General features: G+C 38.4%; 1 protein-coding gene across 2 annotated transcripts; it reads left to right on the top strand.

Moving 5' to 3' along the window:
* The first annotated feature begins 525 nt into the window (after positions 1-525).
* On the top strand, positions 526-10,732 carry rnf6 (ring finger protein 6). 2 transcript variants are annotated; one of them, XM_008117875.3, is made up of 5 exons: positions 526-834; positions 4,069-4,221; positions 5,433-5,637; positions 6,203-6,310; positions 8,097-10,732. In XM_008117875.3, exons 3-5 carry the CDS (start codon positions 5,448-5,450, stop codon positions 9,749-9,751), a joined length of 1,953 nt encoding a protein of 650 aa, XP_008116082.2. In that variant the 5' UTR covers positions 526-834; positions 4,069-4,221; positions 5,433-5,447; the 3' UTR covers positions 9,752-10,732. The 2 variants fall into 2 exon arrangements, with proteins under 2 accessions (XP_008116082.2, XP_003225564.2); XM_003225516.4 differs by having other exon boundaries at positions 4,069-4,319.
* The last annotated feature ends 2,413 nt before the right edge of the window (positions 10,733-13,145 follow it).

Genomic DNA, 13,145 nt, shown 5'->3' with positions numbered 1-13,145 from the left:
AAACATCAAATTAAGTTATGATTTTACAAATTAAGCGGCAAAACATCATGTTATACAATAAATTGGACAGAAAAAGTAGTTCAATACGCAGTAATGTTATGTTGTAATTACTGTATTTACGAATTTAGCACCAAAATATCACAATATATTGAAAACATAGACTACAAAAATGGCTTGGATAATCCAGAAGCTTGGATAAGCGAGACTCTACTGTATATTGAAAAAAAAATTGACTACAAAAATGGCTTGGATAATCCAGAGACTTGGATAAGCGAGACTCTACTGTACTTCTACATTTTGATTGATTGATAAATAAATTAAATAAATTGCCATGGCTCAATGTGATGGAATCATGAAGTTGTCCTTTTATAAGGCTTTCTTTTTCTTTTGCCTTCTCCGCCAAAGGGTGCTGGTGCCTCACCAAACTACAACTCCCAGGATTCCATAGCTTTGAGACACGGCAGCGAAAAACTGTATAGAATCAATGGAGCGGCTCTTCGCGCCTGCGTGTTTCGAAGCGGAACTGTAAACCGGAGCACCGGAACTCGACGGACAGGGACAGCGGTTGCACCACTTAGAGTGGGATGTGAGTTTCTCCTCCCGAAGCCGAGCCTCCGAGCAACCGCCGCCTGCCCGCTCGCGCACCTGCTCCGGCCTAGTTGGAGGAGGACGGGTGGAGGACGGCGATTGGCCGCGCTCCGCCTTTCCCGCCGAGAGGTTGGCTCGGGGTGGTGTCAATCATTCCTCCCCACCCGCCCCCGAAGACGCCAATGTGGCCTGAGCTGGAGGGAGCAGGTCGGCGCCTCCAGACAAGGCTCAGGGAGACCCGGCCAGGTAAAAGGAAGAGGAAAGGGGTTTGAGCAGTCTGGCACCCCTTTCACCGCCCCGGCTCAGTGCTACGGGGTCCTGGGAGTTGTAGTATTGCAAGGCCTTTCGTCTTCTCTGCCAAAGAGTGCAGAGACTTGGGTACAACCCCCATGGTTCCACAGCATTGCAGTGTAGCTCTTAAAGTGGAGTTAAATTGCACTCATTCTACACAGGCATGGGCAAACTTGGGCCCTCCAGGTGTTTTGGACTTCAGCTCCCACAATTCCTAACAGCCAGTAGGCTGTTAGGAATTGTGGGAGTTGAAGTCCAAAACACCTGGAGGGCCCAAGTTTGCCCATGCCTGTGTAGAATGAGTGCAATTTGACACTAGAGTTGTATTTACACTCTTGAAAAACGGACTCTGCAAAAATAACAACATCTTTAGATTGCTGTGAGTTTTCCAGGCTCAGAGGTTGAGAAGTCTGCTGGAAACTAGGCAAGTGGGGTTTATGTTTCCCCGAAAATAAGACAGTGCCTTATATTAATTTTTGCTCCCAAAGATGCTCTAGGTCTTATTTTCAGGGGATGTCTTATTTTTCCATGAAGAAGAATTCACGTTTATTGTTGAACAAAAAAATTGAACATTTATTATATACTGTACAGTAGTCGTCATCACAAATCAGCATAACCAGACAAACTTGTGAATTCTATCAAGAATTTCTTGTTACTACCATTATTTCTATGTACAACACTCTATGGTACGTACATTTACCAATCCTGCATGCTCTGGTGTTCTGTTCGGCTGGCATGCTTCCAAACAAAAACTTTGTTAGGTCTTACTTTCAGGGGAGGCCTTATATTTAGCAATTCAGCAAAACCTCTACTAGGTCTTATTTTCTGGGGATGTCTTATTTTAGGGGAAACAGGGTATACAGTAGAGTCTCACTTATCCAAGATAAACAGGCTGGCAGAACATTGGATAAGCAAAAATCTTGGATAATAAGGAAGGATTGAGAAAAAAGCCTATTGAACATAAAATTACATTATGATTTTACAAATTAAGCACCAAAACATCATGTTTTACAAGAAATTAACAGAAAAAGCAGTTCAATACACAGTAACCTTATGCAGTAATTACTGTGTTTACGAATTTAGCACCAAAACATTGCAACATTTACTACAAAAACAATGACTACTGAAAGGCAGACTTCCTTGGATAATTGTATTTTTGGGCATTAAATTTTGCCAATATTTGTAAGCCGCCCTGAGTCCCCTCGGGCGAGAAGGATGGGGAATAAATGTTGCAAATAAATAAATAAAACAAGTGAAGCTTGGATAAGTGAGACTCTACTGTATTTGTGGAAAGTCCAGGTTGACAGAAATAACTCTTTTCTGTTTAAGGCAAGTGTGAATGTTGTAAATGGCCAGCTTGACCAGCATTTAATGGCCTTGCAGATTCAAGCCTGGCTGCTTCTTGCCTGAGGGAATTAATAATAATAATAATAATAGTAAACTTTATTTCTACACCACCACCATCTGCCAAGAGGGATTCGGGGCAGCTTACAAAGCACTCGTAATGTAACAGTACATACGGTGCAGTGAATACTGATACATCAGTATCAAAGGAAAACATAATTCATATCATCAATACATAAAACAATACCACAGTAAAATCAATCAACCCTACAATACACATTGATAACATGTTATGGTAATTTGAGACATAAAATGAATAGCCACCAACCAGTCATATAAAGTGCTTTCAGTAAAAAAAACCAATGGGTCTGCAGTTTGAATCTTTTGAGAAAGCTTGGTTAAAGAGCAAAGTTTTTAGATTGTACCAAAACATTGGAGGAGAGTGGGGGCCAGCCTAATTTACCCCGGTAGGGAGGGGGATTTGCAGAGCTATGGGGCCACCACCGAGAAGGCCCTCTCCCTTGTCCCAACCAACCTTACTTGTGAAGGCGGCGAGACCGAGAGGAGGGCCTATGTTGGGATGTGTTCTTTCTCCCAACCTGTACTTTCCACAGATATATAAACCCCACTTGCCTGGTTTCCAACAGACCTCACAACCTCTAAGGATGCCTGCCATAGATGTGGGCGAAGCATCAGGAGAGAATGCTTCTGGAACATGGCCATACAGCCCGGAAAACTCACATAAACCCAGTGATTCCGGCCATGAAAGCCTTTAACAACAATCTCTTTATTGTGCAAGGCACGTGCCCCAAGGCAATCCCCCTGTCTCTCTTCCATTTTGTCTTATACCGACACGTCTCCACATTTGACACTATAGTCAGCTTCTCCCATCATTCTAGCATAGGAATGGGCAAATTTCGGCCTTCCAAGTGTTTTGAACTTCAACTCCCACAATTCTTAACAGCCGGTAGACTGCTAGGAATTGGAGGAGTTAAAGTCCAAAATACCTGGAAGGCCAAACTTTGCCTGTACCTGTACTAGCGGATACAGTGTAGAGTTCATCTACACTGTAGAACTAATGCAGTTTGACACCATTTTAACTGCCATGGAATCCTGAGAGTTACAGGCTTTCAGGATCTTTTCTGCCAAACAGTTCTGGTGCCTTCCTAAACCACAACACCCATGATTCCATAGGGTTGGGCCATGGACAGTACAAGTGGTGTCAAACTGAATTAATTCTACAGAGTGGATGCACCCCTAGGGATTTCTAGAGAGAACAACTCTCAAGGAATTTCTAGATCCTCCAGTGTGATTCTGTGGTCATTTTCCAGTAGATGTTCATAATGACATGGTGGTAGAGATGTTTTCTCAGATACAAAAGTAGCAATTTTATTCATTTGTGAGATTTCCCTTTCGTGGGGATCCTGTGCTTCTAACTCCAGATAATATTGAGGGCTGACCACTAGACTATAGTGCCTGACTGTGGGGTTTAGTTCTCTATTAGCAGGTGGAAAACAGCGTTTATAACCAGGTCAGGGTTGCACCTAGATTCTCCATATAATATGTCACATAAATTTGTAGAAGATTTGGGTTTTGATATTTGTTTTAAAAAATCCTGTATGTTAGACTTTTAAAAGTTACCCAGGTCTTCATTCTTAATCATCCTAGCATCTCCCCTCCCCCATTTAAACTTTGGAGAGGGAAAGCAGAAACTTAAAAAGAACAAGGGGAAGTCACAGATAAAAAGAAAACTTACTTAAAAGTTACTGTGTATGATTGTAAGAGCAGCTTGTAAGGCCATTCTCTTACAGTTTATCACCATGTTCCTTCTATATTCTCTCACAGAATTTCTATAAAATGCAGCCTGCTTGTCCAAAGTGGACTGAAAAGACAGAAGATGCCTAAAGTGTCTAAGAAGACTTGCAACATCACACCTTATTAGAAATTATTCACATACCTGCATTTTAAAAGGGTTGAAGAAAAAGTGAGGAAAATAATGTGAGATATTTTTTTTGCATATTACTATTGATTCTTCATTCATAACTTCCAAAGCTGCTGCTTTGGCCATTGGTGCCTTAACGTTAATCAAATCAGAAGTAAGTAATAGTACTTTAAAGTTATTTATTTTCTCCTTCATTCTGTGCTCTAGTTTAAACCCAGTGTATTTCCTTCTTTTTGTCAGCAGACTGGAAATTGATGATAGCCATAGTATCTGTTTAGTATACAGTCAGCCCTCTAACATTTGTGTGTTTTACTTTTGTGGATTTGATTATTCATGAATTTCATTAAAATGTCTTCTCAGAATCTCTAGGTCCTCCAGTACAACTCTATGGTCAGCTTCCCCATGTCATACTGAAAGACCTAGAAATTTCTAGAGAGGTATACTCACATGTAAAATAGCAATTTATTTATTAGCAGTTTTTCACTTTCTCTAGAGTTTAATGCCCTTATTCATAGTAAATGTGGAAGGCTGATTATAGAATGCTTACTATTGCTAGGTGGTCATAAGTGTGTAAAGTCAGTTTGCATATCTGTAAAAAGAACCTTTAAAAATAAGCTTCAGTTCATCTAACCTTTCCAGTTTTCTTTTGGAGGACAGCATGTTGATCAGCCTGTATTTGATAACAGAGACATAGGGTTTAAGTGTTGTACCAGGACACTGGGTGACGAGGGTTCAAATCACTTCTCAGCCGTGAAAGCCCACTGGGTGACAGTGGGAAAGTCATACTCTCTCAACCTCACAGTAAAACAAGGGCAAGCACCTTCTGAATAAAGTATACCAAGAAAACCTTGTGGAAGATACACCTTAAATTGCCATAAGTTAGAAATGACTTGAAAGAACACAAAAGCAGTGTTCATTAGAAGAGGTATAGATACAAATGAACTTTGCATTTACTTATTAGACAGATATGTCATGCATCATTATACCATAAATGTTAGCATAGTGCCTTAAACATTATAATCTAGGATAATGTAAACAATAATTACAAAATATGCACCTTGACTTCCAGCACTAGAATCTAATGTAAAGCAAAATATACTGCCCAATCCTGTACACTGTATGTCATAGGTACAGCCTTAGCCATGCTAGTAAAAAGAAATTAGCTGTACAGGTGATCTTGAACCTAAATAAGCACTAAACCAGGTGGGTAGCAGTTGGAAATTTAATCTATGTAAATTCCCCGATTTTGTCTTTTCTGTTGTGTCAGTCTGGTCTTCCTAGAATGGACTGTTCTAGGTCTTGCTCAGGGGCAAGTGGTGGACAGACCACATCCCAAAGCCATAGTGATGACGGTGAGAGGCAGTGGCAACAGGAGCGCCTTAACAGAGAGGAAGCATATTACCAATTCATTAATGGGCTAAGTGATGAAGATTACAGATTAATGAGAGATCGCAACCTTCTTGGGACTCCAGGTAAGATTTGACTGATGGTACTTAAAAATCTAACATATTCTGAATCACATTTTAAATAGTTATATGATTGATATAATGCAATTTATAATTAGTGTCATTATCCACCACTTTGCATTCTTGGGGAATGAATAGTAGGCTTAGTTATTTGTATTGTCATCGTAAAATTTACAGCTTTCTTTTTTCTTATATTTAGTTCAAGATAAACTTGTATTTCCATAAAATAAATAAAGCAAAATATTTAATTTCAATTTAAATTCTTAAAATTTATTTATGATCCTAAAGTTGTTTCATAGAAAGGCATTACAGAAATTCAGTGATACTTGCATCTATAGAAGTGTTTTGAAATGTAGAATTTTGCCATCTTACTGCAGTATAGTGTCTTAATTTGTCTTTTGTTACTGATACATGTTTGAGTGTTTGCTGCATTTATGCTATTCCAGGGTTTCACCTATGTATCTTTTAATAGTTCTTTTAAAAACCCTCCTTTCTTGAAAAGAATTATTCTGTTTGATTCTGTGTATCAAACCAATGAATACACTTGACAGTATTGTTAAAATTATTTCAGGAGAAATAACAGCAGATGAGCTACAGCAGCGCTTACAAGGTGCAAAGGAACAGTTGTCATCTCAATCCGATCCAGAAAACAGAGACTGGGAAGGAGAAACTGTTGGATGTAAGTTATTATCCTAATTGCTTGATATAATTTATCAGAAATGCATGTTCTTCACATATTCTGCAAGTCTAGATTTTACTAGAGTTAACAAATAGGGCCCAAGACAAGAGACCGGAAAGAAAGAGGACATTATAACAATATAGAGTGTTTACTTTTAAAACATCTGCTGTAACTCAAGCTTATGAGAAATAACACTGTTTGTGCCATTAGTCCTCTTTTTTAAAAATTCTGTGGAGGCACTTTTAGCATATTTTCCTCACTAATAACAATCAGTGGACATAAATTGTGGACCCCTGGTTGTTAAAGTCATTTTTGTTGAATGTGCAAAGTCAGTGCTTCTTTGAAGTTCTGTTAAATGCATTTAGTGATTCAGAAGCTTTAGGCCTCCTTCTGAAGCTGTTCTCTTTCTACATCTCATAAATCATCTGATGGAAGAAGAGCGGAAAGAAAAATAGAAATACATAGTCAGACATTGGTTTGACTCACAGATATTAGATTTCTGAAGGTGTCTGCAATGTTTAGTAGGGCTTACTTAGAGGAAAATGTGCGTAAGACTTCAGTCTTAAACTCACTGACTGCAGCAAAATAAGTTACAAGCTACTAAAATCAACAAATTATTTTAATTTATTAAATTAATATGTGTGTTTATCAACAGATATTTCTAAGCAGCTTACTGGTGTTTACAAGAACTTGCTAAGTGCTCAACCTTAGGAAAAATGAGGTGGTCTAGCATTTGTATAGATGCGGTTAATTGAAATGCTCCTTTATAGTCCTCGTTTTTGCTTTTAGATTCTCTATTCAGTTGTAACATAATTCTAATAAGGCAAGGAAATCTTCATGGAAGATTTACATTTAAAACATTTTGGACTTAAAACATTTGAGATGTCTCATTTTTCCTCCAGTGAATTTCAGCGAGTTATTATCTCCTTGCTTTTGATACTAGCCAGGTACTTCCCCCTTTTCAGTCAACCTTCACAAAGTTTTTCAGTATCTGAAGTACAAAATAGATCTATTGGTTTTTATCATGAAGAATGGATATAGAAATTACATGTAGCTGTTGGATGGGCAAGCAATATTGATGCTGGGGAGTATGTGTGCTTCAGGTAAGGTCTCACCTTCATAAACAGCAATACATCTTTGCTGCTTTCAACATTGCAGCATTTCTTCTAATTAGGAGGTTTTCTCTTTAGAGTCTAAAAGTATTTGTATGCCTCTAGAGTGGAGGACTTAAGATCTGTAATTGCGATATATGATCATGTAATGATTGAGGCTGGTGCTTCCAGCTTAAGGTTGACAGTTACAGATATCTGTCTTGTCCTAGTAAAGCTATGATTCTTTTAAAAATGATTATTTGTAGTCAGTAGACCCCAAAATCTGCAGATTGAAAGATACATATGATAGAAAATTATACAATACACAATAAAACAACTAAGTATTAAAACACCTAAAATTCAGTTGGTTGTTATATATAAGTAACATTGTTCTGTCATCAATGATGAGTAAGAATTGCCAGATTAGAAACTTAACTACCCGCACTGTAAACATCTTGCTGGCTCCCTTGAACAAAATAGTTTTTAAAAGAGACTCAGGATAATACCCTGGGAAAACCTGAATAATTAGGAATATCGTTCCTTTCCTTGTCCTTTCATAGCAATTGTAATGAAAGAATACATGTAAGAGATTCCACTTCAGTATTGTTGCAGAGGAATAACTGGTTGTTCAATTGAGTTTTATTGTATGTTCTAAAAATAAATATTTTGTCTGTGTGATTTTGAACTGCTTTCAGATTCACAGACTCTTGGGGAAAGTTCAACAAGCGATTCCCTGCTAGAGTGGCTGAACAGATTCCATCATACTGGAAATTCCACCCGTAGTGGACAGAGTGGGAACCAGACTTGGAGGACTGTAAGCCAGGCAAACCCTAATAATGGCGAATTCAGGTTTAGTCTTGAAATAAATATAAATCATGAACCTAACAGTGACAGTGCTGCTGGTGAGGAATTCAGTGGATTGTTACATGGCCATAGTAACAGAACACATATTGTAAATAGTGCTCTAGTACCAGACAGCCCGGTAGCCAGCCGAACCAGGAGCCGGACACTGAGAGCTGCTGCAGACAATGCCCTTGCTTCATCCAGACTTGGAAATGTTAGCAGTCCAATGACACAAAGCACTGCTGAAACATCCCGACTCTTCTCAGGCAGACTCAGAAGCAGAAACAGAAACCCAGCAGGTTTTGAAGGACGCCGCGCCTTTTTAGATGCTAACGAGCACAATATTATCAGACAAAGAAGAACGCGCAGAGTTGCATCAGTGCGACTTCACAGAGGGAGAACTGAAGATCGAATTCGGAGAGGAACAAGACAAAGACCAGAGGTTTTAAGACTAAGGTCAACTTTTACTAGTCAGTTCCAGTCTCTCTTGGAAGGGAGGCCACACAGGAATGTTGAGCAGATGAATAGAGAGTCTAATGGGACAAATGTAGCTCAGTCTCTTCCAGAACAAGGTGAGGGACAGGCACCACCCTTGGGTGTACCTTTGGAAGAGGAAGAATCTGCTAGAGCCACAGCTGAACCTAGAAGGCAACCTACTATTACATTAGACCTTCAGGTGAGAAGGATTCGCCCTGGAGAAAATAGGAATCAGGACAGTATTGCTACTAGAACCCGCTCAAGAGCAGGTGGGGCAGACAACTTGGTTACTTTTGAAAGCGACGGTGGAGGATTTCGTCGGACTGTTTCACGATCTGAACGTGCAGGTATACGAACATATGTTAGCACCATACGGATACCTCTTCGTAGGATATCAGAAACTGGACTTGGGGAATCTTCAGCTACAGCGCTTAGATCAATTCTGAGGCAAATTATGACAGGCTTTGGAGAGCTAAGCTCTTTAATAGACACAGAATCAGATTCTGACACTCAGAGGAGTACTCAGAACTTATTAGATATGCAGTCACAGCTGTCTAACATGCATACTCTAAGTGATATCAGTGGATTTACTGCAACTTCGGTTAGGAGCAGACCTGATGAACAAGGTAACAGTGAATGGGATACCGAAATCGATGCTACTCGACACAACAGACAAGGTAACGAACCACAAGATAGCAGACAGTTTCAAGATGCAAGCAGTTTTGTTGAAAATGGAACTCTTCCCATCCTCCGCCTTGTGCCCTACCTTTTGTTACAAGAAGATGGTAATAGCCTCTTGAGGGGATTAACCAAAGACCAAATTGATAGTCTGCCTACCCGGAATTATGGGAGTGTCAGTGTAGAAGAGGGTGAAACAAGCAAGGCATGTAGTGTGTGCATTATTGAATATGTTGTTGGAAATAAGCTAAGACAGTTGCCATGTATGCATGAGTTTCATTTTCATTGTATTGATCGCTGGCTTTCTGACAATTCCACCTGCCCAATTTGTCGGCAACCTGCAGTGGCTTAATATTTTGGGAAATGGATAAAACACCTGGGCTGTTTTTAATACCTTTCAATAAGAAGAAAGGGCTGTTTTAAATGTGTTAAAAATGAGAGAAAATCTGATGATATTTGGCAATGAATGCATCTCTACTTAAAGTGCAAGGAAAGAGTACATGTCCATTTACCATTGTAAGTCTATTTTTCTATATAATTTTATTATGGAAAGCACTTCTGTAATACAGACATTTAATAGCTTTTGTTCCTTATGATTCAATCTATTGAGGTTTCAGTTTATTTTGTGCAGTGCTCTTAAAGCTTTTTGTTATTAGCTGTTGTGTGAGCAGTGCCCTTTTGTTTTGCAAATTAAGCTGCAAGCCTTGGTCTCTGAAAGAAGGTTCTTAAGTTATTTTAAATTGCTTTGTTTCATTACATGGTGTATATTTTAATGGAACACCCTGCACATTTGGTTTTATTTAAGTCATTTATAGGCAGCTTTTGCATGCTTTATGGCTTACTACTAACACTTTAATTTTTAAACATGTATGAAGTCTGATTTAGAGCAGTTAATGTTTCAGTACATACAGCCAGGAGGTTAGCATGAAGAACTGTTAATCCACATTTACCAGCTATATCTTTACTTCAGAAATTGCTTGAAAAATATAGAAACCCTGTATTTAGGTTGTTTAATCCAGTTTTATAGGCATTCTGAGGGTTTGTAGTTCAAAGATGGAAGAGTGCCACGTTTAAAGAACTTATCTGCTGCATGCATGATTTATGTTTTGGTTTTCTTGCAGTTTAACAATTCATTGTAAAGATTGTCTTTGATGGACCAGGTACAAATGGGAGACATATTTCTGTTCAGCTCATAAGGGGAGCTCCCTCGGGATCAAATGTGATAAAATGTTAAGGGAATATGTATGCTCACCATTAAATACCAAAAACATCTGTATACATGGCCTTTTTATGGCATATGTCAATACCTGAATAAATCTTCAAAACTGGAAAAGATGTCTACTGTTATTTATAAACTGACAAAAGCTAGAAATTTCATTTCTACTTTAATTTTTCACTTTTGTTTCTTGCTGCAGACGTTTGAGTCATTTTGCTCTTTGAATCTAGGTTACAGTAAATAGTTTAACAACTAGCATTTGTTTCTCATAAATTTGCATGAATTCTTATGAATACTTTGTTATGTAAATTTGAACGCTTGACATATGTGAAACATACATTAATAAATCCAAGTTAAACTGCCTTGTGGGGAAGCTTTTGATGCTGGCTGTAGAAAATAAATGTAATATTTCTGTCCTCCTTAATTCCCTAGCTTCCAATTTCCCAATCTTTGACTTTAAAATGGTTTGGACTCCATTTCCTAGAATTTTTGACTGTTGGCCAAGATGGTTGAGGCTTTTGGCAACTGAGGTCCAAGATTGGGAAACATTGCTCTAGCTAGTAAGTTTTTATTTATTTTGTGTCAAAAACATTGCATAATAAATAAGTTTAAAAGTGATAAACTTTTAATATATTTATTTCATAAATATATGAAATACATGCTCTGGCTTACTTACCTACCTGTAGTGTTTACAGAAAAGATAGTACAAAGATACTTTTCAAGTTATGGGATTTATAATTCCCAAAATGTACACTTTCATAGTCATAAAAATTCAACTTGTATAACTGTTCAACTTTTTTATCTAGGTTATTTATTTATTTATTTATTGCAACATTTCTATTCCACCCTTCTCACCCTCGACGGGGGACTCAAGGCGACTTACAACCAACTATAGAACAGAGTATATAAAAATTATTGCAATACAACAATAATAATACTTCAAATTAATTAAGTTAAAACATCCATATAAATATAACCTTTTCATGAGCCAGAACACTCTTATAGGAATATTAGGTTCCAAGCAGTTAGGTAATGTACATAAAATGTGAAAACTCTGTAGATGATCTACTCGACTGCTAGCTTTGTTGCTGGAAGGTATCTCAAAGCATTTCTGTGAGTTTTCAGGGCTGTATGGCCATGTTTCAGAAGCATTCTCTCCTGACATTTTGCCCACATCTATGGCAGGCATCCTCAGAGGTTGTGCGGTCTCACAACTTCTGAGGATGTCTGCCATAGATGTGGGCGAAAAATCACGAAAGAATGCTTCTGGAACATGGCCATACAGCCCGGAAAACTCACAGCAAGCCTGAGATTCTGTCCATGAAAGCCTTCGACAACACATATCTCATAGCACTTCTTTAGCAATGATATATTTGTTTTGTATTTCCCTCTTCCAAGGGCTCAAACAGTTGGGAAGGGCCAGAAAGAAATGAAGGCTCATAAGTCAATGGCAGTTCCTACTCTTCTAGCAGTAGAAGCAGAAAGGAAGCCAAATCACTGCTAAATCACTGGTTGTCCCCTGAGCATCTTGCGTATTAAGTCTTTACATTTTTTTAGTTAAAATGGCTTTGTGTACCACAATGGAGAGAGCAGTGGCCTATAAAAGAGATAATGCTTCCAGTTTCTGATTGCCTAGCATGTCTTATTGACACCTTACTGTTATGTTACTTCTTAAGTTGCTTATTTCTGTCCTCATGTATGTATATAGCATCATTACTGTACATGGCTGTTTACAAGTAAAAGAACAACAAAATACTTCCCTGCCCTCAAGGCTTGCAGTCAGTGACACTAAAGGAAAAGGAGGTGGCAATGTGGGAGGGGATCAAGTCTTTGAGCTAAACAAATGTAGCTGAAGATGCTCTTTGGGAGAGGATCAAGTCCAGCAAACACTACCTATTCCTCCCACTGATGCCAAGGCATCTCTAATTTTACTGCATACATTCCTATAGTTCAAAGACCAGCAAGATTCGTTCTTATAGCAGCCTTTTGGCCTTTGTGCTATATGAATATTTACCTGGTTGGAGAATTGATAAGCCTAATATATTATGGAGGGAACAAGCACTGGGGTCACAGTTATATATAATTTATATATAATGCTTGAAGGCACATACACACAATGGTTGCTATATAGTTTCGCCCAAATTCTGGACTCCTGAACATGTTTAGAGAGTTAGGGGAAAATGCCACAATTTAGGTGAAAAGACATAGAAGAAGAAGGTGCAATCTTGAATCAAGTGGGCACAGATAAGACATGGACCATTCACAAGAGAATAACAAGAGAATAAATACCAAATTAAATTGTGGAAGCAAGCATCAAGTTGGTTTCACAACTGATAGGAAATGTTAATCTGGAAAAATGGGGTTCAGTGTTATTTCTTTAGAGAAAAATTACCACAAGGGGCAGCACCCACTTTCTTAATAATGATATATATAGATAGCAGTGCACCAAACCTTATTTAGGTTTTCATATGATCATTGTCTTTAGAAAAAAAAGTTAGAAGTGAATCAATCCCCTAGTTCAAGAAGGCTT

This window comes from Anolis carolinensis, chromosome 3 (assembly GCF_035594765.1).
Source record: "Anolis carolinensis isolate JA03-04 chromosome 3, rAnoCar3.1.pri, whole genome shotgun sequence".
Taxonomy (NCBI): Eukaryota; Metazoa; Chordata; class Lepidosauria; order Squamata; family Dactyloidae; genus Anolis; species Anolis carolinensis.
The sequence above is the reverse complement of the archived record's forward strand: the minus strand, read 5'-3'. Positions and strand labels throughout refer to the sequence as shown.

Coding starts and splice junctions, on each gene's coding strand:
- rnf6 (XM_008117875.3), top strand. CDS start 5,448: ATGGACTGTTCTAGGTCTTGCTCAGGGGCAAGTGGTGGACAGACCACA. Junction 5,638..6,202: donor CAACCTTCTTGGGACTCCAG/GTAAGATTTGAC, acceptor AAATTATTTCAG/GAGAAATAACAGCAGATGAG. Junction 6,311..8,096: donor GGAAGGAGAAACTGTTGGAT/GTAAGTTATTAT, acceptor AACTGCTTTCAG/ATTCACAGACTCTTGGGGAA.